Consider the following 25,461-nt stretch of genomic DNA (forward strand, 5'->3'; position numbering starts at 1 on the left):
AGATGCAATGCCGAGGAGACAATTATTGTATATCTTTATAATTAGCTCAAAATGGCTCAAACATGTACAAAAAATAACTCAACTGGCTCAAAGACCTAAGTGAGTTAGTTAACCTACAACACCCTTTGAAAATAGGAGAAGCTGGATTCCTGAAAAATTCATTACATTGGATTTGGCAATCATTTCATGGATATGACACCAAAAGAACAGACAACAACAACAACAACAAAAAATAGATAAATTGAACTTCATCAAAATTAATTCTGTGCATTGAAGGACACCATCAACAGAGTGAAAAGATGGAACAGGAGAAAATATTTGCAAATCATATATCTGATAAGAGGTTAATATCCAGAATATCTAAAGAACTCTTACAGCTCAACAGCAATAGCCACAGTTTTTTAATGGGCAAAAGACATTAAATAAATATACATATATAATATATTTATAATGTATATATTTAATATAATATATAATATAAATATATTTAAATATATTTAGTATTTATAATATATAAATATATATTATATATTTAATAAATTTAAATATGTTTAAATATATTAAATTTTATATTATATAATTTATATATAATATATATATATTCCAAAGATATACAGATGGCTATAATATGTATATTATATTATATTATATTATATTATATTATATTATATTATATATATTCCAAAGATATACAGATGGCTAACAAACACATGAAAAGATGTTCAACATCACTAATCATTAGGGAAATGCAAATCAAAGCCACAATGAAAAACCACCTCACAACCATTAGGATGAACATTGTCTTTTTTAAAATATAAAATAACAAGTTTGGGGAAGGATATGGAAAAGTTACAGCCCATGGGCACTATTAATGAAAATGTAAAGTGCTGTGGCTTCTATGGAAAGCGGTTTGGTGGTTCCTCAAATAATTAAAAATAGAATTGCCATATGACCTAGGAATTCTACTTCTGCTATGTACCCAGAAGGTACTGAAAGCAGAATCTTGAAGAGATATTTGTACACTCATGTTCATAGAGATATTATTCACAATAGCCAAAGGATAGAAGCAATCCAAGTGTCCATCAATGGATAAATAAAATGCTAATGAAATAGTGCTTATTCAGCCTGAAAAAGAAAGAAATTCTGACATATGCTATAATGTGGATGAAACTTGAGGACGCTATGCTAAGTGAAATAAGCCAGGTACAGAAAGACAAACACTCTTTGATTCCACTTAGGTGAGGTACCTAAAATAGTCAAATTTATAGCGACACAAAGTAAGATGGTGGTTACTAAGAGCTGGGAGTTGATGGGAATAGGGAGTCATTGTTTGATGGATATAGAGGTTCAGTTTTGCAAGACAAAAAGAGTTCTGCAGAAGGATGGGAGGAATGGTTGCACAAAAATGGGAATGTGCTTGATACTACTGAACTATACACGTAAACATGATTAAGATGACACATTTCATCTTATGTGTACTTTACCACAATTTAAAATAAAAATAAAAATTCATGGGACTGGGGGCGCCTGGGTGGCTCCATCGGTTGAGTGTCCGACTTCAGCTCAGGTCATGATCTCACGGTCTGTGAGTTCGAGCCCCGCGTCGGGCTCTGTGCTGACAGCTCAGAGCCTGGAGTCTGCTTCACTTTCTGTGTCTCCCTCTCTCTCTGCCCCTCCCCCATTCATGCTCTGTCTCTCTCTGTCTCAAAAGTAAATAAACATTAAAAAAAAATTCAAAGGACTGATTTCTCCCTAACATTACTTTAGTGTGAAAGGAGTCTCCTACTAACGTATATTTCCATACAGCACTGCAAAGATGAACACCAAGAGGCCATGATTTTGTCAGATTTAAAATTTTCTCTCTCTCCTTCAGCACTTAATCAAGGTTAAAAGGTATATTGTTACAAACTGCAGCATCCGCAACAAATAAAGTATATGTAGACCAACCTCTTTAGGGAAATGCTCCATCAGCAGCGATCCCACCCAGTTTTCTGCCACTCACAGGGTGAGCATTAATTGCAAACAAACAACCAAACCTCATTTTCTGTTACTTGGGGTTTCAGCAATAAACAAAAATCCATCAAGCACGTCTCCCTCATATATGCACTGCAAAGAGCCTAGGGCTGATTCAGACTTTCAACATCATTGATTTAATCCAAGTATAAAGTGGTGTGTTTATTCTGCCACACATGATTTAGTCATTGATATTCCACCATATACTTCTGAGACTATACAATGTCCAAGCTGTTCCTTGGTAAAGGGATTTTGGCCTTACCTTATTCTTCAGGCATAACATTTGCCAAAAGCTCAGGGTAGCCTATTCAATAGCCATCAGTCCTGCTATTTCTTCCTGGCTAGCACAATTACTTCTGTTATTAGGCTTCTAAAAGGCAGGTGACTACTCTCTCAGCACTCATGTAACCTAGGGATGGAACTTACTTGAATCAAGGTCCACAGGACCTAAGGGGGAATCTGAGGATCTACGGAAAAGATTTATTTCCCTAATAATAAAGATGAGAGGAGAAACTGCATGGGTTTTCAAACTTGGGAATCGCCAGGATGAACTCTGAAAATTGCCCCTGTGCACAGAGGGTCAGGAGAGACTGAAGAAAGAGGTAGGCTGCTCCAGACTGGTAGGTGGCAGGGTTAATAAGCAAGAGATTGTTTTGGCAGCCACAGGACAAGTATATCTCCACACCCACCTGCCATGATTTAAGAGTTTGTGTACAGAGGAGGGAGTTAAGATGGAGGAGTTGTACGGGGACTCTGAGTTTGTCTTGTCCCTGAAACATGGCTGGATCAGCATCAAACCATTTTGAACACTTAGGAAACTTATCCGAGGATTAACACAACAATCTTGCATAATTTGAGTCACAGAACTTGACAGGTATGTGGTGTGAAGGGTGAGTTGGGGGAGAGAAATGCCACAAAGATGCGGAGGGTAGGGAGCTGTTTTTTCAGAGAGAGGACGAGACAGAAAGAGAAAGAGGGGGAATGCAGTGTATCGGGATCGTGCAAGAAAATCACTCCACCCAATAGTACCTGGAGAGAAAGTGAGAAAGGAAGAGTGAAAGCACTTGCAGGGGACTGGACAAGAAGTATCCAGTGATGGGGATATAGGAGAGGGTTTCAATACCACCAGGTTTTGTTCTATTATCTATTATTGTTCTATAAGCAGTGGAGTGCAGAGTCTTCAGGTTCAGAGCTTAGTGCCTGCCAGTGGTCTGGTAAGGAAATAGGTTGAATCCCCAGGAGCAGGCAGTGTAGTCTGAGGGGTCCAAGTGCCACATGGGAAGTGATTAGAGTGCATTTGGTAGAGGCCATACATCCTCCCCTTGGGCAAAGATCCTGGCGGACTCCTGAGAACGACCACGTTTGCTGATATTGGGACAAAGACGTCAGAGTGTGGCAAAACTTGGTGCCAGCTGTGTGTTGCGATTTGCCATGAACTCTGAACCTCTGTCACTGCACGATCATGCAAATATTTTCTGGGACAAGCTGGCACCTGGCCATTGCTCCACAAGACCCTCCCCCAGAGAATCAGCACGGGTCTAAGATGCGGGTGGCTCTAAAGTGTGGGGTTTTGAAACACAGCCCCATCTGAGATAAAAGTCTGGAGGGAGGTGCCACTTGGCAGGGAGACAGCTTGGACATGGAGAAGGTAGATGTGGGGAGTGGGTGGCGGTCTGAGACAAGCGAGGGGTGCTTGATCACAGATCAGTGAGAGCACAAAGTTCCTGTACCAGAGACTAGGGGCCTGAGTGAATCAAATTTCACCCTGAGCGCATGTGGGCACATGTGCACCCACATGTGTACTAGCACACACAGATGCACCACAGTAGCTAAGCAGTGCCACCAAGTGGAAGATGGAGCTGTTACACCAAGTCCTTCCCAACTTCACCCTCTGAGCACATCCTCAGAAAACCAGCACAAATCCCTCCCACCTGCTTAGTCTAAGAACTATAGTGTGCTTCAAAGTTTCAGTCCTAGGGGAAATTGGATGTAACTTCATTCAGGTCTCATTCTGTTTTTTTTTTTTTTTAATAAAATTTATTGTGAAATTGGTTTCCATACAATACCCAGTGCTCATCCCAACAAGTGACCTCCTCAATGCCCGTCACCCACTTTCCCTCTCCCCCACACCCCCATCAACCCTCAGTTTGTTTTCTGTATTTAAGAGTCTCTTATGGTTTGTAAATTCTGTTTGCTGGTTCATTTATTTGTTCATTTTCTTTATTTCTGTTTTTGCTTAAATTGTTTTCTTTTTTCTTTCTCTTCTTTCTTTCTTGGATATGGAAAGAGCAAATTCTTCTTTATTTTTATAAAAATTTTTAAATTTTATTTTATTTCCTTTATTTTATTTTATTCTTTTCTTTTCCTTTTTTTCTTTTCTTTTTTTTCTTTTCTTTTTCAATATATGAAATTTATTGTCAAATTGGTTTCCATACAACACCCAGTGCTCATCCCAACAGGTGCCCTCCTCAATACCCATCATGCACCCACCCCTCCCTCCTACCCCCATCAACCCTCAGTTTGTTCTCAGTTTTTAGGAGTCTCTTATGGTTTGGCTCCTTCCCTCTCTCTCTTTTTTTTTTTTCATTCACCTCTCCCATGGTCTTCGGTTAAGTTTCTCAGGATCCACATAAGAGTGAAGACATATGGTATCTGTCTTTCTCTGTATGACTTGTTTCACTTAGCATAACACTCTCCAGTTCCATCAACGTTGCTACAAAAGACCATATTTCATTCTTTCTCATGGCCACGTAGTATTCCATTGTGTATATAAACCACAATGTCTTTATCCATTCACCAGTTGATGGACATTTAGGCTCTTTCCATAATTTGGCTATTGTTGAAAGTACTGCTATAAACATTGGGGTACAAGTGTCCCCTATGCATCAGCAAGCCTGTATCCCTTGGGTAAATTCCTAGCAGTGCTATTGCTGGGTCATAGGGTAGATCTATTTTTAATTTTTTGAGGAACCTCTACACTGTTTTCCAGAGTGGAAACAGTTCCCATTTGTCCACATCTTCGCCAGTATCTGTATTCTCCCGATTTGTTCATTTTAGCCACTTTGGCGTGAGATGGTATCTGAGTGTGGTTTTGATTTGTATTTCCCTGTTGAGGAGTGACGTTGAGCACCTTTTCATGTGCCTTTTGGCCATCTGGATGTCTTCTTTAGAGAAGTGTCTATTCATGTTTTCTTCCCATTTCTTCACTGGGTTATTTGTTTTTCGGGTGGGGAGTTTGGTGAGTTGTTTATAGATTTTGGATACTAGCCCTTTGTCCGATATGTCATTTGCAAATATCTTTTCTCATTCCGTTGGTTGCCTTTTAGTTTTGTTGATTGTTTCCTTTGTTGTGCAGAAGCTTTTTATCTTATGAAATCCCAATAGTTCATTTTTGCTTTTAACTCCCTTGCCTTTGGGGATGTGTCAAGTAAGAAATTGCTGCAGCTGAGGTCAGAGAGGTTTTTTTCCTGCTTTCTCCTCTAGGGTTTTGACGGTTTCCTGTCTCACATTCAGGTCCTTTATCCATTTTGAGTTTGTTTTTGTGAATGGTGTAAGAAAGTGGTCTAATTTCATCCTTCTGCATGTTGCTGTCCAGGAGACCTTCTTGACCTGATTTGTCCTCTGTATCCATCAAGGATGCTGAGGTGGGGCAGAAAACTCCTGAAGATTACCATGTAACAAAATACATTTAGCTCCACTATAACTAGAGCCATCACTTTTTTTCATTTCTGGGGAGCGATTGTAAACTCAACATGAGGTCTCCAATTGCCTCCAATGGCTCTGACCTGGAGGCAGTCTTGCCCTGGTTCCTATACCTGGAGAATAGGATGCATCAACCCTGAATACGACAATATTCTTGAGGCCTCTACTAGAGTGGACAGGGCTTCAAAGATGATAGGGGACAGGTCTTAACTGGTGTCCAGGTTTTAAGGCACAGTATGATGTTTCCTGAGGTTTCCAGTCTCTTTTCAGGTGTGGTCCTAGCAGCAGTGAGATCAAACCACATTTGTTTCTGGGTTATTTTTGTCAGACTCACTATAGTTATATTGGGATAGTCTTTTTGCTTTCTGAGTTCCCTCTCTGTCTTGGGTCTTTCCCATAAACTGTACCTGTTCCCAGGATTTGTCAGTTTTCTCCAGATCAGCAATAGATTGTCCAACATCATCAAAATGTCTTGTGTTATGACTGGACTCTGCATGGATATCAGTGTCCCATACCAGGTGCTAAGGGTGGACTGAGTTATCCTGTTTTTAGTTCCTGCAGTGAATGTCACCTAATCAGAGCTTTTAAAAACTGGTCAAAAACAGCCTGTCTCATTCCCAACTCCTTACAAATTTGTTGTAACTCCTCCATAGATCTATAGATTACCAGGATCCCACATGCCTAGGGAGATTCCCTTTCATTGGGCCAAGCCTCCCTGTAGGCTAGAATAATCCAATCTATAAGGGAATGAGTAACTTTAAACCCCTGAGCACCAGGCCAGAACTGCTGGAAGACTGTGTGTGTGTTGTTGTTGCTCATTTTCTCTGTCCCCTACCTGGTCAGAGAAATGCCATCACCCACCATATCCCATAGCTGCAGTAACCATGCCAGGATAGTTTCCCTGGTCTTTTCCTAAACTTAGCAGCTACACCAATAAGCTCAGGGGGAGTATATTCTCCCATCATGAATGTTTCCTGAACTGTGGGCTGCCCCGCTGGCTGGGATTGCTGTTGTTCTGCTTTTGCTTTCCTGTGTATTAAGGATCAAACAGCACCAGGTGTTTCATTCATTTCGCTGCTAATCACCATAAAATCGTCCTCCTCATTTTCCTCACTTTCCCAGGTATTCCACCTCTTTGTGTCCCAATCAGGCTTTGTCATAAACACTTGGACCTTACTCCATTGCAGCTTGTCATCTCCTAGTTTGTAAAGAAGAATGCTAGGATCTCCAACTAATTATCCTGCTCTTGCATCCTGTCTTCCAGCCCTCAAAGCCAGCATAGTAGTGGAAACCTGCCCATCTTTCTCTAACCTCAGCTCTTCTTCCAACTTTATAACACAAGTTTCAGCCTCTAGTTGGGTACTAATGGCCAGCCCACAGTAGAAGCCAGACAACTACACAGCTGTGCATTTCTCTTCTCTGCTGCACTGCACTCTGCACAGTTCCTCAAACAAAAGTACCAGACCAGTCACCATTTAGGGAACATCCCTGTACTCATGCACTGGTCCACAAGCATCTGACCTATGTCTCATCCCTCCCCACAAAAAGGTCATGAACAACTCCCAAGACCCATCTTTCAGTCTCTTGGCTGGCTAGCAAGTTGTTGGTTTGCAACCTCAGGTATTCCCAGAATGAAATTTGAAACCAGCCCCCATATGGAAAGCAGACAGAAAGAGGCAGGCTTTAGCAGGGTTAATAAATGAGGGAAATAAGAGGCTTGACTTGGGCAGCTTCAAGAAAAGTAGATCTTTACACTGGCCCACTAGAATCTTAAGTTTATATAGAGGCTTTAACTAGGTTCAGGTACATGTACCATCCAGATAGACTCAATAATGCATTGTTTTCTCAGGGCTGTGTCTTTCAAAATGGTTCCCACTTTGGAAATGGTAGGCAGAGTATACATTCCAAGGACAGGGTAGGGAGTGAGAAGCCTCTATATACCCAGAGCCAACCAATGGTCATGTCCTCTCAATGACCTCCTCCAACAAACCACTCCTCTTGCTTTTAGGTGCTATTATCCAAGGACAAAATGCCTGGAACAATGGCAGTCATCTTGCAACAATGAGGGGCATGGTCTAAGACAAAAGCATCACAAGATGGCTGCATCTTAATGTCATTATCGAGGAACTGAATTAACCAATGACTATATCTGAACTTCATGTGGGAAGGCTTTTGATTGTCCCCTGTTACTTATAGCCAAGAGCAACCTTCCAGCATAAACATTAACTTTATTGCTGCTTTTATAAGCTTCTTTGAAATTATGTGACTTGTACATAATTTTGCTGTAAGAGCAACTTTGATTTATGCCACTGTAGTTTTGCTGTCTTCTCTGTATTTAATGATAAAATTATTGCTTTGGGATGGGAAAGCAATATGTTGCAATCATTCTAAGAAGTCTTTGTTGCCTTGTCTGTGAGGTTATTATGTCATGTGTGAAAATGACACAAAAGCTTTGATAGCTTCAAGCCATCTAACAAAGTTTCATAATGGACAACACCCTGGGAGAAAAAAGATATGTGACCCAATAAAATACAGTTTCAATGGTATAATATATTCTAGATATATTTAAATTTTGCTCAGAACCACTCATCCCACCATTTACACATCCTGATACTAAATGTGCACTGGAACCTCATTGATTTTGATGATATTATTCTAAGTTGAAGCAATTTACTTTTTTTTTGGAACCACAACTTTTATGGTTCAAAGAAAAATTTTTAAGCCATTGATCCATTTTTATGATTTGGGGATATAACACAACACAATGGCAACCCTGAAAATGTTAATAAAATTAATGTAAGCAATAATATGCACAGAAAATATGTGAAAATAACACCTGTTGCCTTCATTTTATTTTTTTAATTTTTTAAACATTTATTTATTTTTGAGAGACAGAGAGAGGCAGAGCATGAGCAGGGGAGGGGGAGAGAGAGACACACACACACACACACACACACACAGAATCCTAAGCAGCCTCCAGGCTCTGAGCTGTTTGTTAGCACAGAGCCCGACACAGGGCTTGAACTCACAAACTGTGAGACCGTGACCTGAGCTGAAGTTGGAAGCTCAACTGACTGAGCCACCCCGGCGCCCCTGTTGCCTTCATTTTAGACAAGAGATTGCTGCAGTCCTTAGAGTCTAGGAACACCTTTAGGAACATAATTACTTAGGTATATGGCAGGATTTCCATGAAAGTCTATTCATGGAAAGGATTTCTATGAAGGGTTATTTTCCTGCTTCCCCTAAATCACTCATCAACTGCTTCACCCTTCTGTGTTTCTAATGCAAACATACACATGGCCCAAACACCTAAGGGGTGGCAGCAGCAGTGGGATCTCTCCAGGCAAGGAATGGCCTGCTATGTGTTGACCCCCAGCTCAGTGCCATGCACCACTTTGTGCTTTATGCTAAGATTGGTGGCATAATAGTAAAAATGGCCTTATTTGGGGCAGCAGGTCTCTGATATAAGACTTCAAAGTGCTCTCCAATCACTTACCATGTGCAAACAATGTCCCCTTCACTACATCCTAGGATTTGTAAGAAACACCTGTGTGTTGATCCACTCTAATGACCTTTCCAGGTAAGCCCCTTCTTCATGCCCCTGTCACAGCCCCATCAGCCTCCCATCAGTGACAGCTTTGAGAATCGAGTGAGTAGATTAAGAAGTCAGGTTACCCAACATAAGAATATTAATAATCCTCACTCTATTTAACTTACTTGTCCTGGCCTCAGGCTTCAGGGCTGGCAGGTGTCCACCATGGTTAGGGGACACCATAGGCTGACCACTATACATGACTCACATCCCTAAAAGGCCTTAATTTTATACCTTTGACATATTTTCCAATGAAGGTGCATGCATTGTTTTTGTGCAATGTGTTAAATTGTTAATGCAAACTTTAAAATACACAATTTTTAGAATAATGCTTTAGCGTTTCTTCATTCGCTATATTTGGAACCTCAAAAAAATGGAAGTATCTTGGGCATCTTGATCTCTTGAGAGATGCTGGAGCTAGTTGAGCCAGAGTGACATTGGGGCAATACCCCTGCTGGGGTTCTACTTCTCCCTCCAAGCCAGCAATGCTGACAAAGGCTGGAAGCCATGTTTACAAATTCCAATGTGTAGACATTTTATTCCCAATTCAGTTTCAAAATGCGGGCTGAAATTTCTGAGACAAAAAGCTGATACTGACAGTATTTACTAGGAATGAGGATGATAGGAAGGCACAAAGCAACTCATGGTGTGTACATCAAAGCCCACCTTCTGGAAATTCAACTGGATTCCTAACATCAAGTTGGAGAGTTCAGGAGTTATCCTATGTTAATAGGGAGCCACCAAAGATAGATGAGGATTGTGGCTTGTTTAGTATTGTATTTTAGAAAGATCATTGGTAGCTAGTGAAGAGAGACTGGAGCCTGAGGCTATTGTTCATGTACTTCTAGGCAAAAATCAAAGTCAAGTCCACCCAAGGGCATGGTGAAAATCCTGTTCTGGGGTTTCCAGTTGCAGACTTGACAAAACAAATAGCCCTTCCCTGGCAAGAACTTTCAGTGAACACAATTCATCCTCCCAAAGGGAGAAAGCTGGCCTCCCTCACATGGAGCATTTCTCTCCCTGCTGGCCTAACTTAGCTGAGAGTAAGAGGGCCAGGAAACCTCTCAGAAGAGAACAGGTTCAAGGGAGAATAGGAGGTAATTTCTTATTGGGAAGCTTGAGGGTCTGATGTCCCATTTTCTGGGATAGTCTGTCCATTTGCTTCCTCCATCATTTCCTTATACTGACGTTTGAAGAAGCCAACCTGTGGAGAGGAAGGAAAAGAGAATTAGGAAATCCAGTGGAAGAGAGGAAAAAAGATGATTGAGGAGGGAGAGGGATCACCATTGCTGGAGCCCCTACTATGTTCCAGCACTACACTAGAAACATTAGACACACTGTGTCATTTAGCCTTTACCAAAATTCTGTGAGTTGGCTGAAATCACCTTCAGAATGAGAAGTCAAGACCCAGCATGGACCAGTCACTGCCTACAGTCACAGGAAGAATCAGTGGTAGTGTCAGCACCCAATCCAGTGCTGTGCTTTATTTTATAATTTGCTGTGAAGAGAAACATGTAGTGATAAAGACGAGAGTGGAAAAGACAAGGAGAGCAATTAAAGGCAGTCTGACTAAAATTAACAACACAAGAAACAACAGATGTTAGCAACAATGCAGAGAAAGGGGAGCCATCCTAAACTGTTGGTAGGAGTGCAAACTGGTTCAGCCACTCTGGAAAACAGTATGGAGGTTACCCAAAATTAAAAAAAAAAACACACAACCACGCCCTAATCCAGCAATTGTGCTACTAGGTACTCAAGGATACAAAATACAGATTCAAGGGGCGCCTGGGTGGCTCAGTCAGTGAAGCATCCGACTCTTGTCTTCAGCTCAGGTCATGATCTCACGGTTCATGAATTTGAGCCCCACATCGGGCTCCATGATGACAGCGTGGAGCCTGCTTGGGAGTCTGTCTTTCCTTCTCTCTCTCTCTCTGCCTCTTTCTGCTCGCTCTCTCTCTCTCAAAATAAATAAAAAACTTTAAAAAATTAAAATTGAAAGAAAAAACAAAAAGACAAATGCAAAGGGATACATGCACCCCAATGTTTACAGCAGCATTATCACTAATAGTCAACTATGGAAAGAGCCCAACTGTCCATAGGCTGATGAATGGATAAAGAAGATTGTAGATATCAAAAGAAATGAAATCTTGCCATTTGCAATGACAAGGTGGAGCTAGAGTATATTAATCTGAGAGAAATAAGTCAGTCAGAGAAAGACAAATATCATATGATTTCACTTATATGTGGATTTAGGAAACAAAACAGATAAACATACGAGAAAGGAAAAAAAGGAGAGGGAAGAAAACTATAAGAGACTCAACAATAGAGAACAAACTGAGGGTTGTTGAAGGGTAGGTGAGTGGGAGGTGGGATAAATGGTGATGGGCATTAAGGGGAGGAATTATGATGAGCACTGGGTATTATATGAAAGTGGTGAATTACTAAATTCTACTCCTGAAACCAATACTACACCATACATCAACTAACCTGAATTTAAATAAAAATTTGGAAGAAAAACACATAAGGAGGCCTGAGAATCAGACAGGAAGTCATGAGGGAGTGTTGGGGACTGGTGATGTCATATGTGGGAGGGGAACTCTCATATGCAGTGCGTTAGCAAGAATGTGTATCTATATCCAAGGTGAGTTCTTCCCTACACTGCAGAAAGAATGGGATCGAAAACTGATGGCTCAGTCAGTTAAGCGTCTGACTTCGGCTTAAGTCATGATCCCACAGTTCATGGGTTATAGCCCGTGCAGGGCTCTGTACTAACAGCTCAGAGCCTGGAGCCTACTTCGGATTCTGTGTCTCCCTCTCTCTCTGCCCCTCCCCTGTCTCTGTCTCTCAAAAATAAATAAAAATGTTGAAATTAAAAAAAAAAAAAACCTGGTAGTGTCAAGAGCAGGATAAAAATACTCACCTTATACAGAATGACTGTGATGAGAGCCAGCAGCAGCAGTCCTCCCAAAGAGCTGCCCACAATAATGGGGACAGTGTTGTAGACCTCATACTTCTCCAGTACCATCTCCATCTGGAGTGGAGGTGACCTCATCAGAAAGTATCAGAACTCTTGCTGTCCCAGACTCTTCCCAGGTTCCCCAACCTTCAACTCTCTCCCCTCCTTCCTTTACTCCAAGGGGTGACAGAAAAATTCATAGGCTTGGGGACACCTCTCCTGCTGAGGGACCTTCATCCTTCCTTCCTCCAGGCTTGTGAGCCTCACAGCACCACAGATTTTGCATTAGGAGCCCTCTTACCAGCCTGGCCACTGCCTACCACACAGTCACTACCTGAGCTCTCAAGAATGCCTCCTGTCCTGGAAGCTGGGCATACACAGAAGTGTTGAACATGATTTCAGCCACACTCACAATCAATACCTTCTTCTGCAATGTCTACAAAACAGAGGGGGCACAGATGAGGAACTAGCACTGAGAAAGGCACAGAGTTCAAGAAATGTCCTGGCTGGAGGATGGACACAGACGTCATCTGGTGGCACCTGAATCCTGTGGTGGGGCAGTGGGGGGTGGGTGGACTCTGCTGTTGGGCCTACACACCTGGCTGACCCAGCCAAAGCTGAGGTTGCCCTTTAGGATGAAGTCAAGTTCCTCCTGGACGCCAAAGGAAGGCAGGTCACAGTGGAACCTCAGGCAGTCAGCAATTGAGCAGCTCTAGGGACAGAGAAGTAGCATTAGGCCAGAGAAAGGTGGTTTTGAAGGAAGATGACAGCATAAAACTGATTGATGTGAGAGGAGCAGTCACAATTGAATTCAAGAGGGCTGTTCAGCAGACAGCCATCTGAATGTAATACAGGTTCTTGAATTAAACTCTTCTGGTGTGTGCTTTGAAGTGGAAATGGCCCAGAGCCCTCCTTTTACCAGCACGGGATTCTTCTGAATGTGGGTCAGGAAGTCAGACTCTATGGGCACCATTCTCTCTGAAGAACACTGAATGGAGGGGTTCTAGGAAAAAACACAGAGAACAAGCATCTAAGGGGGTTGGGCATCAGGAATTCATGAGGGACAGAGAGATCCAAGTAAAGGGCATTAGCTGGGGAGCTGTACACAGCCCTTGAGTACCTGGGGGTGGAAAACCCCTAACTCTGTCCACACAGGCACCCCATTCAGCTCCACAGGCACAGAGAAGTTGATGCTGACAGGCAGGTCCCTCTGTCCCAGATTGTTCACCTGCACAGAGGGCAGTGAGAGCAAAGACCATGCCAAATGCCATATCCCTCCCTAATTGCTGGCTCCTAGCCCCCTGCCACAGCCCATGCTCTTGAGTCAGCATCACTTGCCTGGTATCTATGCTGAGCCTGGCTGCTTTCCTCCCAGTCCAAGGCTGAGAAGTTGAGGTACTTGGTGGACTCTTCATGGCTGGGGAGAAAAGAGGCACAGATGGATTTGAAGTTCCTTGAGGGACTCCTAAAGAGGCTCACGTTAGCATCATGACAGGATAGGTAGCCAGTGGGGCCTTGGGGTGGCCTTCAATGAATTCTGTGACTGATCTGAGGTAATGGGAGGATTTAGGGAGCAGGGCTGGGCTTCAAGCTGGGTGCAAGCTTCTTGCAGAAGCTGTCAATAGAGTAAACTGCCAAGGAGGCTGGCAGAGAGCACCGTGAAAGGGACCCAGAGCTATGCCATTGACTCACTAGGGAGCAGGGGCCAAACCATCTCTCTTTGTGTCTCCGTTTTCCTTTCAGGCCCTCATGGGCACAGAGGATACAGGATATGCATGTGAGACCCAGCAAAGTTTTGGGGAGACTTGGACTTATACTATTGATAAATGTTTACTGGACACTACCACTGTCTGGCCTCCCACAGACCTTCCTTCCTCTCCTGTTTCCTTGGCTTTTCTGGTCCTGGGACTTAGAGGTGAGGGAAGGCCTAACAGTACTCTTTACTGGATCTCAGCATAACAATTCCTGCTGAGCCCTACCCAAGCCCATGTGTGAAGACCCAGTGGCCAGCCTGGCTCCTCACACAGGTGGGTGGGCTCACCTCTGCCCTTCTTGCTCCACTTCTTGGGTACCTGTCCTTTGCCCACACAGTCCTAATTCTAGACCACTTCCACTCTAAACTCTCATCTCTCCTCTGTGAGGAGCTTCCCCAAAATGCCCCAGCCTCATCCTGTGGGCCTCTCTGAATGCTCCCACCCACAGAGTCAAATCAGCTGAGTACACCTGAACTGTAGGGCCAAATATGCCTAGATATGCCCTGCCCATGGGTTTCCAGTACACACTCCAGCAAACAAGCTCAGACCATGCACCTGGCTGGGCTGCTGAGACCTCCCAATGTGGAGATGTGAATTAGAACGTGACACTGGGCAGGAGGAGGGTGTCCAATGAGGCACAAGGGCAGAACTAGCACAGGGAAAGGTACCCAGGCTAAGCCACACAGACTTGTTGCATATCATGGATGTATACATCCCACAAGGGCAGGAGATTGTGTCTGGTTTTGATTATACAATACAGACTCAATAAATTTTTGCTGAATTTCAAATGAATTTATGGAAAGCAGCCAGAGCACTGTGCTTAGAACACAGAAAATGCTAGGAAGCTATTTACTGAAAGAAGGTATCTGCTCCAACACATGACTTGACTCCTGAGTCTTAAACACCTCATCTATTACCCTTCCTGGAGCAGCATTTTAAGCTCTTTTTCTTTTATCTAACTTCTCCCTGAAATTTGACCTCTACAGCAAGCAGGTCATTTGTCTCTATACCTCCCAAAAGGGACTGGGAAGAGGAGGATTAGCAGGTCTAATGCCCTGCAGGTGTAAATCTGTTCCTTTCAATGAAGAATTGTCTCACCCAAATGTCAATGACTCCTTTGAGAACCACTGCTGGCTAATCCCAATGCCATGGACTCTAAAATTTAGCAGAGGCCTCCCCTGACAGAAGGCTCTAGCTGCTCTTGGGAACTCATATAGCCTCAGAGTACAGAACCATGGAGAGGTCCTTGATGAGATTCTGCCTTGGATCAGAGTAACCTCACTTCCAAATAAAGCTGTAGGAATCTTGAGACATGGAAATGTCTCATATTTCTCAGGAAACCCAGGAAAATCTTGGTGTTTCTAAAAAAGCCTTCTGAGAACTGTAACGTCTATTAAATGTATAACAATAGTAATACTACAATTATTATTATCATAGCTATCCCTCAATAAACATTCGATGCTTAATTAGTAAGTGCTAGCAGTATCATCTACCAATTGAAAAGGTGGTGATAAAACCTGAATGTTCCAGATGTTGAACTGCTGCAGGGGGTAAAATCCTTTCCTAGCCCCATCAGAGTGATAGAGAAGAACGCTTTTGAGCTGGTGGTATGGTACCTGCTGATCACAGTGTAGATGGCATACTTCACCATGAGCTCCATCTGAAAGGTGGTCTTGCTGGTCCTGGGAGTAGTATTTTCACTGGAGAAAGAGGAGGAGCCTAATTGGCAAGGACCCCAGAGGAGGAGGCTAGGGGCAAGGAGGCACTGCCCCAGGCTTGGCCCAGCTCACCTGCTCACATTAGCTGTCAGAAGCAACCTATCACCCAGTATGGCCTTGGGGGAGACGTCAAAGGTGACCATGAAGGTCATCTGAGGAAGAGGCAAGAATGAGGGAGTCACCAAGAAATGAGACAGGGTAGGGGCAGGTAAGCAGTGGGTGGGCAGAAGCAAGACTGACCTTAGCACCCTCATGGAAGATGAGGTGGTTGATGCTGCAACGGGTGCTCTGAGTACTCTGGCCCTGGGCTGGGGTGCCATCACATGTCAGGCTTGGGGAGTGTGCCTGCAGCTGGTTCTAGGCAAGGGCAAGTAAAGAAAAGGCAGGCGAGCATTGTTTAATATTCTAGAGACTCCATGAAGTAGTGAGTTTCCTGGTATGTATCTTAAGTTTATGTTTTTTAAAATTTCTTCAGACACTATCTGGTCAAATTTCTTCCTAATGTAGAAATGCCAGATTTATTAGAGTTTACCCTCTTTTTATTTTTTGTTCTTTTAAAAGAGCTTTTTATTATGGAAATTTTCAAACATACTCAAAAGTAGAAAGACAGACTAGATAAGTCAACCCTCTTTGTTTCCATCACTCAATTTAAATTTCTACTCTTGTTTTATTCAGCTGCTTGACAATTTCTTCTGAATAATTTAAAGCACATTCTGAATATCACATCATTGTATCCAGAAACACTTCAGTGTATGCCACTAACAGATAAGGGTATTTTTTAACATAACCACAAGACTTAAGAAATCACACTCAATAAAATAACTCCTTAATACTAGCTAATATCCAGGTCATGTTCAGTCTTCACATTGTCTCCAATAATGTTATTTTGCAGCTCATTTTTACTTATTTTTTACAGCTATTTTTAAAATCAATATCCAACGAAGGTTCACATATTGCATTTGGTTGACACATCTAGTAGTACATTCAATGATAGGGTGCTCAACCCTCACACAACCAGAATTTGCCATTCCTAGTGCATTCCTTCATACATAAATCAAAATATGCTCCCATTGGGAATATTACTAGCCTAAGAGAGACATAGGAGACCAACCAACCAAATGGAAGGTATAGACCTAGTTTAGATGTTTGTTCATATAAACCAGCTGTAAAAAATATATTTTTGAGACAATTAAGGAAATTAGACTATGGTCTAAATACAAAGGAATCATTCATTTTGTTGGATGTGATCATGATATTGGGGTCATGTAAGATGTGTGGGAGGAATGCAATGACATGTTGTCTGGGACTTGTTTTAAAATACATCAGCAAAGGGAAAAAACCCAGATGAAATAAATGTGGTCAAATGTTAATAATTGTTGAATTTGGATGATAAATTGTGGGGAGGTTTGTTGAACTACCTCTTATTTTTGTAAATGTTTAACATTTCATAATAAAATTTTCATTAAACAACCTGTTTCTCTTTGACTCCCTGTTGTCCTAGTTCTATCTTCTAGAATAGAAATTGCCAAATGACAGCTCACCATCAATTTTTATAAATAAATTTTTATTGGAAAACAGCTATGCTCATTCATATACATACTTTCATTGTCAATGGCTACTTTCATTCTACAACAGCAGAGGTGAATAGATGTGACAGACACTGTGTAATCCACAAAGCTGAAATATTTATCATCTAGTCCTTCATAGAAAAAGTGAAATCAGTAACCAAATGGTTAACAAGACTAATATGTGCAACTACAACTTTTAACCCAAACTTGCTTGTTCTCAGAATGTGGCCTACCACCACATTTCTGTAGAAACAGTCTTGCCTAAAACCATGATAACAAAACACTTGATTTAGGTGTTTTGCAGAGACTCAGGCCTCATCAAGAAACTGGCCAGAACTGATCAGGACCACTGACTGCCTCTTTGACCATGCACAAATGCACAAGGGGTGAACTTTTGACATAGAAGTCAAGTCTTGAATCATGCTAAGAAAACCATCTTCTGGTAATACGTAACATGCATGACAGCTTATGCAAAAGCTTCTCACGGTGCAGATAACAAAATGACCGCAATCCTCCCCTACTTATTAACTTCCTTTATCTGATTCTAAAGTCATATCACTCTTCTCCCCTATAACCAGACCTTGTTTTATTTGCCTTTAAATATCCCTGACTCTCCCTTTCCTTATGCAATGTCTCAATGATTGGCTTTACTGCACATTGAGGGCATGGACTTGGATTTGGTTACAAATTTGGCAAACCAGCCAGGAACTCTGCCTGTGATTTGTCTACTCTCCAGCCAGTAAAAGTAACAGGAGGTTGGTGATAAGTCCAAGCAGTGTCCTAGGCTCTTTTGTTCTAGAGACCATCCCAGGGGCACCACCCCAACTTGGCACCACTGACTTTCTATGTTTAATTTAACTCTGTGGCAAGGAAACATCTTTTGGTTTGGACAGACATCTTTTCAAGAGTATTTTGGTATCATAGCATGTGAGCTTATTTCTTATTCTCATTCAGTTGCCTCAAAATAGGTAGGGGCATTTGGTTTGGTTCTCTTAGCCTCCTTTTCTTGCTTAACTAAGAAAAGTTTCCTAGGGTGCTAAGTGAAATAAGTCAGTCAGAGAAAGACAATACCATATGATTTAACTCATATGTGGTACTTAAGGAACAAAACAGATGAACACAGGGAAAGGGAAGGAAAAATAAAATAAGATAAAGACAGAGGGTGAGGCAAACCATAAGAGACTCTTAAGTAATAGAGAACAAACTGAGGGTTGCTGGAGAGGAAGTAGATGGGGGGATGGGATAAATGGGTAATGGGCATTAAGGAGGGCACTTGTTGGAATGAGCACAGGGTGTTATATGTAAGTGATGAATCACTAAATTCTACTCTTGAAACCAATATTACGCTATATGCTCTATATTAAGTAACTTGAATTTAAATAAAATCTTGGAAGAAAAAAATAAAGTAAAATAAAATAAAATAAAATAAAATAAAATAAAATAAACATAAAAAGAAAAAGTTGACTAGAAAACTTTTTGGTTCAGTCAGTGAAGACCCAACTTTCAGAGAGGAACTAGAGACTAGGAAGCCATTTGGTTCAGTAGGTGAAGCCCCAACTTTTAGTGAGGAACTAAATGCTTACAGTAGTACTCTCTGAGCTTCATCTGGTATGTTTGTTGCTGCAGCTTTTGGTATCTTTGCATAATACCAGCCATGTTCTAATTAGAAAATGAGAAATGACTATTTGATTTCTGCATATAGCCCTTTGGGCTATACTCTCCAAAATTGGGCAGTGTTTAGTTATGAAACTATGAAAAAATTATCTTTTTTTGCAACACTGCTTGGCCAAAATATGTTACATTCTGGAGAAAAATGACCATTAATTAATGGATTCATAAATTATAATACCATTTTACAGTTAGATATTTGTAAAAGGGAAGGTAAATGGGATGAAATACCTTCTGTTCAGTCTTTTATGATTTTGTATCAGAATAAGCTGGCTCAGAAAAGATGTAAAATTTTACTCCAACAGCACAGTGACACTAAAAAATCTGTTTCCTGAATCCAACTGGAGAAAAGAGGATAATTTATTGATTATTGAATTAAACCCCCAAAGGGGTTTAAAACTGCCCCTCCACAGCAGCTCCATTCCAACAACTTGAGCACCAAAGGGACCCTGAACCAGGTCCCCTTGCCTTGGGGGGGGGGGCCAGAATTTGGAAAGATTTCCCCTTCTCATACCCAGCAGGGTGTTTAATTCATCCAGGAAATCACTGATTCCTGAGGATGGCAATATCTGCTAACACAGGTCCCAATTGGATGTTCAGATGCTGGAAGAATGATTTGGGTCCACTCTCCATTCTCTACCTCAGATTTGTTTAATTGAAAAAAACAGTATGCTTACTTATAGAGATGACCCCAAGAGGATGGAAAATTTGTTTTCATCTATTTTTGCCACTCACAACCCACTTAGGTAGAGGTACAAAATCTGTTAAATACTTTCCTCACTTCTAAGGAATGCTGCATGTGGCCAGGAAAAGGCTAGAGAAGAAGCTAATCAGCTACATGCTGAAGCCCCAGTAACCCCTTAAGAGCTGATTCCATGATGGCCATTGCTACTGTGGATCCCAACTGGAGTGTCAACGTTGGAGACTGCAGTTAGCTTGAACACTATCAGGATTGCATTTTAGCTGGATTAAGAAAAGGAGTCCCTAAGCAAAGGAGTGTAAATAAGAGTCAAGAAGTTAAAACTGAATGAGAACCCTTCAGAATTTCCTGAAAGAATTTTTGAGACACATCAGAAATAAACTGATATTGATCCTGAGGCACCAGAAATTTTTAAGATGATCAATATGATGTTTATCAAACAAAACATATCTGGAAATTAAAAAAAAAAAAAACTCCAAAAGCTGCATTGGTAATACCCTTCACAATTGTTTGAAACTGTCTTTGAAGTTTTTAACAGTATCAACAGAGACCAAGCACAAGAAATAAAAGAGCACCAGAAAATGAAACAGCATGTTGCCTTGTTAACTGCGCCTTAACTCAAGGAAATCCAAGACCAGGCCAGGGACCCCTAGAGGGTGAGATCGACAACAGATAAGAAATTCAGGTGCCCCAATTTGGGTCTTGTCAATATGCCTATTGTAAAGAAGAGGGCCATTGGAAAAGAGAATACCCTAGGCTCATGAGTTCTCTTAAGGAGACAGAGTCCCAAAATGCCCACCAGATACCTTAACTGGTTGATAGTGACTAAGAATGAAGGGGACCAGGGATTCCTTTAAATCTTGTAAAGCCTATCATCATATACCACAAGGAACCCCAAATAACAATGGCAATGGGAAATAGACTCGTGGACTTTTTACTGATGTGAGGGCCACATATTCAGTACTCTGGGTTCTCTCTGCTATAGCTGTACCAAGAGTTTTGGGAGAAGTATTGACTAAAACCTTCCCACAACCACTAAACTGCCAAATGGGACAAATTCACCTTAAACGCAGATTTCTGAATATGCCCGAATGTCCCATCCCTTTACTGGGCTTTGATCTATTAACTAAACTGAATGCTAAAGTTAATTTTGCTATTGGATCCATAGATATAAAGGTACCACCAGAACAAGCTTCATCAAGGTAGAGAAGTTCTATTAGAGCTGCCTGAAGAAGTCATATGAAAAGTAAGATCAGATGTTTGGATGGATAGGAAGCCAGGACAAGCAAAAGCAGGGACACTTGTGCATATTAAGTTTTGTGATGGGAATTCCAAACTTCAGATAGTATCCATTAAAGAAACAAACTAAAAGGGGAATTCAGCCTGTTCTCTCTGCCTTCTTAGAATTTGGCCTTCTCCACTTTTGCCAGTCCACATACAATGCACCTATTTTTTTTATGTTTATTTATTCATTTTGAGAGAGAGAGAGCATGCAAGCACATGTGAGTGTGGAGGAGTGGCATAGAGAGAGGAAGAGAGAAAATACCAAGCAGGCTCCACACTCAGTGCAGAGCTCAACACAGGGCTCTATCCCACGATCAATAAGATCATGACCTTAGATGAAATCAAGAGTTGGATGCTCAACCAACTGAGCCACCCAGGCACCCCTACAATACACCTATTTTGCCTGTACAAATTTAGCACCCAACAAGTGCCCCCCTCCATGCCCATCACCCACTTTCCCCTTTCTCCCACCACCATCTACCCTTAGTTTTTTCTCAGTCCTTAAGATTCATCACTAAACCTCTCTATGAAATTCTTAAAGGAAGAAATAATGAACTTCTTTATTGGACTGGAGAATGTCATTAGGCATTCCAAGTTGTTAAAGAAAAGCTACTCACAGCTCCTGCTTTGAGCCTTCCATATATCAGGAAGCCTTTTGATTTGTCTGTCCATGAGAGTCAGGGGATCAGTCTTGGGAGTGCTAACTCAGAATTTGGGCAACATAAAAAGATCTGTTGCTATTTTTTCTAAATAATTAGATCTAACAACTAAGGGATGGCCAATGTGTGTGAGAGCAATAACAGCCACTTGTAATCTATTACAAGTAGAAAAATTTGCTTTGGGGTATCCTACCACACTGCATACTCTACATTTATGTACTCTTCCTACTGGAACAAAAGGGTGGCTACTGGCTCACCTCTAGAAGATTAGGCAAATATCAGGTTGTCCTATTGTACAACCCCAATGTTACTTAGAAAGCGGTCTCCACCTTGAATCCAACCACATTGCTCTCCAACAACACTGAGGGACCCATACATGACTGTATACAGATAATTAACAAGTTTATTCCAGCCATCCTGATTTTATGAATCTGACACTGGAAAATCCAGACTTTGAGATGTTTGTGGACTGGAGCAGTATATTATGGATCACGGACAATAAAGAGCTGGATATGCAGTGATGACCCATCAGTAGAAGCTCTCTCACCAGGTACCTCCACTCAGAAAGCTGAAGCCATAGCTCTCATAAGAGCCCTCCATTTAGGTATGACAAGACAGTGACTATTTTTACTTATTCTAGATACACCTTTTTACCAGTCCATGCATATGCAGAGCCATTTGGAAGGAAAGAGGTTTGTTAAATTCAGGAAATAGGGAAATTGAACATGACAAAGAGACTTTAGAAGTACTAGAAGCTGTTTTGGAACACAAGGAGGTAGCTATTGTCCCCTGCTGAGGACACCAGAAATTGGACTGTTTTCTTGCCAAAGGTAACAATCAGGCATGATCATACAAAGACTTCAAAACCCTCTATAACAGCTTTAGTACCAGACATAGACTTAACTAAATATCAACTCTAACCTTCCTCTGAAGACCTAAGAAGAGCTAAGAAATGGATATTTGGACATATTTCTGGCATTGAAACTGGCTGGAAATACAATAAATAAGGAATAAACCTTAACCTAGAATATCTTATGGAAGAGATAACTAGTGATATTCACAAAGCACCTGTTATGGACATAATGCTGCTCTTTAATGGATCCAACCATATATTATGGATCCCAATATTCAGAAAACTGTTCAAAAATAGTGGAAAAATGTGACATTTGTGCTAAAAAAAATCCTAGGACTGAACCCCCACAAGTCCTAAAAGATAATAGAACTTAGAGACACCAAACCTGGAGAAAATTGGTAGGAAGATTTTACCATGATGCCGAAAACAACAGGTAACTTTCAATATTTGCTAGAATTTACAGACACCTCTACAAGTTGGGTTGAGTTTTTTTCATGCCATTCAGAGAAGTTTTCAGAAGTTTTCAAAACACTTTAAAACCAATCCTAGGTTTGGATTGCCACTAACAATTCAGAGAGACAATGAAGCAGCATTTGTGGCTAAGGTCACACAAGCAGTATCTAATGCCTTGGGCACTTGATGGAGACTACATACTTCCTAGAGACACCAATATTCTGGGAAAACAGGAAAAAAATGAACCATATGCTTAAAAACTTTGGTAAAAATCTGCCAAGAAACCAACTTAACTGGGAAAAAAGTTCTTGTCAGTTGCCCTGCTTCAGTAAGAGTGGCTCCTAGAAGTAGGCTTGGTTTAATCCCCTATGAAATGTTTTATGAAAGACACTTTCTGTATTCTTTTCATGACTTAGGAGTTCCAGGTGGGGCTCATGTTAGGGATTTGGATACTATTGGGTACATTCAATCTTTGGGAAATATTCTAAGTGCTATACATACATTTGCTTCTATCAGGTTGATGCATTTCACAGATGTATTCTTACACCGCTTGAATCTTGGAGACTTGGTGTTATTAAACACCTTGAACAAGAAGCACCTGGAGGATCACCTCCAACCTCAGTTGACAGGACCTTATGAGGTGCTGTTGACCACCATCCTTCAGTGAAACTGAAGGGAATTAAGCCATAGATTTACCACACTCAAGCTGGTTCCACAAGAATCCATTGGTTCCCTATGTCCTGTCAACAAGAACATAGGGAAAAACTCTGCTTGGACCAGAAAACCTGAGATGGACCTGAAACTGCTACTTGGGAGAACTGGTCTAAAGAAACCAATAGAGATAGGCCAGGAGGAAGATGGCGGCGTAGGAGGACGCTGGGCTCACCGCGCGTCCTGCTGATCACTTAGATTCCACCTACACCTGCCTAAATAACCCAGAAAACCACCAGAGGATTAGCAGAACGGAGTCGCCGGAGCCAAGCGCAGACGAGAGGCCCACGGAAGAGGGTAGGAAGGGCGGCGAGGCGGTGCGCGCTCCACGGACTGGCGGGAGGGAGCCGGGGCGGAGGGGTGGCTCGCCGGCCAAGCAGAGCCCCCGAGTCTGGCTTGCAAAAAGCGGAGGGGCCTGACAGACTGTGTTCCCACAGCAAGCGCGACTTAGCGTCTGGGAAGTCATAAGTTAACAGCTCTGCTCAGAAAGCGGGAAGGCTGGAGGACAAAGGGAAGGAGAGCTGCTGAGCCCCCGGACGACAGAGCTCAGTTTGGTGGGGAACAAAGGCGCTCGCCAGCGCCATCTTCCCCGCCCATCCCCCAGCCAAAATCCCAAAGAGAACCAGTTCCTGCCAGGGAACTTGCTCGCTCCGCGCAAACACCCAACTCTGCGCTTCTGCGGAGCCAAACCTCCGGCAGCGGATCTGACTCCCTCTTGCTGCCACAGGGCCCCTCCTGAAGTGGATCACCTAAGGAGAAGCAAGCTAAGCCTGCCCCTCCTGCCCCTGTGCACCTTGCCTACCCACCCCAGCTAAGACGCCAGATCCCCAGCATCACAAGCCTGGCAGTGTGCAAGTAGCCCAGACAGACCACCCCACCCCACAGTGAATCCCGCCCCTAGGAGAGGGGAAGAGAAGGCACGCACCAGTCTGACTGTGGCCCCAGCGGTGGGCTGGGAGCAGACATCAGGTCTGACTGCGGCTCCGCCCACCAACTCAGTTATACACCACAGCACAGGGGAAGTGCCCTGCAGGTCCTCACCACGCCGGGGACTATCCAAAATGACCAAGCGGAAGAATTCCCCTCAGAAGAATCTCCAGGAAATAACAACAGCTAATGAGCTGATCAAAAAGGATTTAAATAATATAACAGAAAGTGAATTTAGAATAATAGTCATAAAATTAATCGCTGGGCTTGAAAACAGTATAGCTGACAGCAGAGAATCTCTTGCTACAGAGATCAAGGGACTAAGGAACAGTCACGAGGAGCTGAAAAACGCTTTAAACGAAATGCATAACAAAATGGAAACCACCACGGCTCGGATTGAAGAGGCAGAGGAGAGAATAGGTGAACTAGAAGATAAAGTTATGGAAAAAGAGGAAGCTGAGAAAAAGAGGGATAAAAAAATCCAGGAATATGAGGGGAAAATTAGAGAACTAAGTGATACACTAAAAAGAAATAATATACGCATCATTGGTATCCCAGAGGAGGAAGAGAGAGGGAAAGGTGCTGAAGGGGTACTTGAAGAAATAATAGCTGAGAACTTCCCTGAACTGGGGAAGGAAAAAGGCATTGAAATCCAAGAGGCACAGAGAACTCCCTTCAGACGTAACTTGAATCGATCTTCTGCACGACATATCATAGTGAAACTGGCAAAATACAAGGATAAAGAGAAAATTCTGAAAGCAGCAAGGGGTAAACGTGCCCTCACATATAAAGGGAGACCTATAAGACTCGTGACTGATCTCTCTTTTGAAACTTGGCAGGCCAGAAAGAATTGGCACGAGATTTTCAGTGTGTTAGACAGAAAAAATATGCAGCCGAGAATCC

The 25,461-nt window shown here is 42.1% G+C and overlaps 1 protein-coding gene across 2 annotated transcripts in view; it reads right to left on the minus strand.

Annotated features, from left to right (window-relative positions):
- Positions 1–9,817: 9,817 nt before the first annotated feature.
- LOC112856153 (integrin alpha-X) overlaps positions 9,818–25,461 on the minus strand; it is a 49,240-nt gene continuing 33,596 nt past the window's right edge. For both annotated transcript variants that reach the window (XM_025919706.2, XM_086692308.1), the window contains 10 exons: positions 15,976–16,092; positions 15,808–15,887; positions 15,634–15,717; positions 13,602–13,680; positions 13,384–13,491; positions 13,183–13,266; positions 12,862–12,975; positions 12,598–12,699; positions 12,228–12,338; positions 9,818–10,511 (listed from right to left, as the gene is read on the minus strand). In XM_025919706.2, the coding sequence (XP_025775491.1) occupies positions 10,413–10,511; positions 12,228–12,338; positions 12,598–12,699; positions 12,862–12,975; positions 13,183–13,266; positions 13,384–13,491; positions 13,602–13,680; positions 15,634–15,717; positions 15,808–15,887; positions 15,976–16,092 (978 nt within the window). In that variant the 3' untranslated portion in view covers positions 9,818–10,412. The remainder of the gene's footprint in view (positions 10,512–12,227; positions 12,339–12,597; positions 12,700–12,861; positions 12,976–13,182; positions 13,267–13,383; positions 13,492–13,601; positions 13,681–15,633; positions 15,718–15,807; positions 15,888–15,975; positions 16,093–25,461) is intronic.

The sequence above is a fragment of the Puma concolor genome, chromosome E3 (assembly GCF_028749965.1).
Source record: "Puma concolor isolate L17-30 chromosome E3, mPumCon1.1.hap2, whole genome shotgun sequence".
In the NCBI taxonomy this organism is placed as follows: domain Eukaryota; kingdom Metazoa; phylum Chordata; class Mammalia; order Carnivora; family Felidae; genus Puma; species Puma concolor.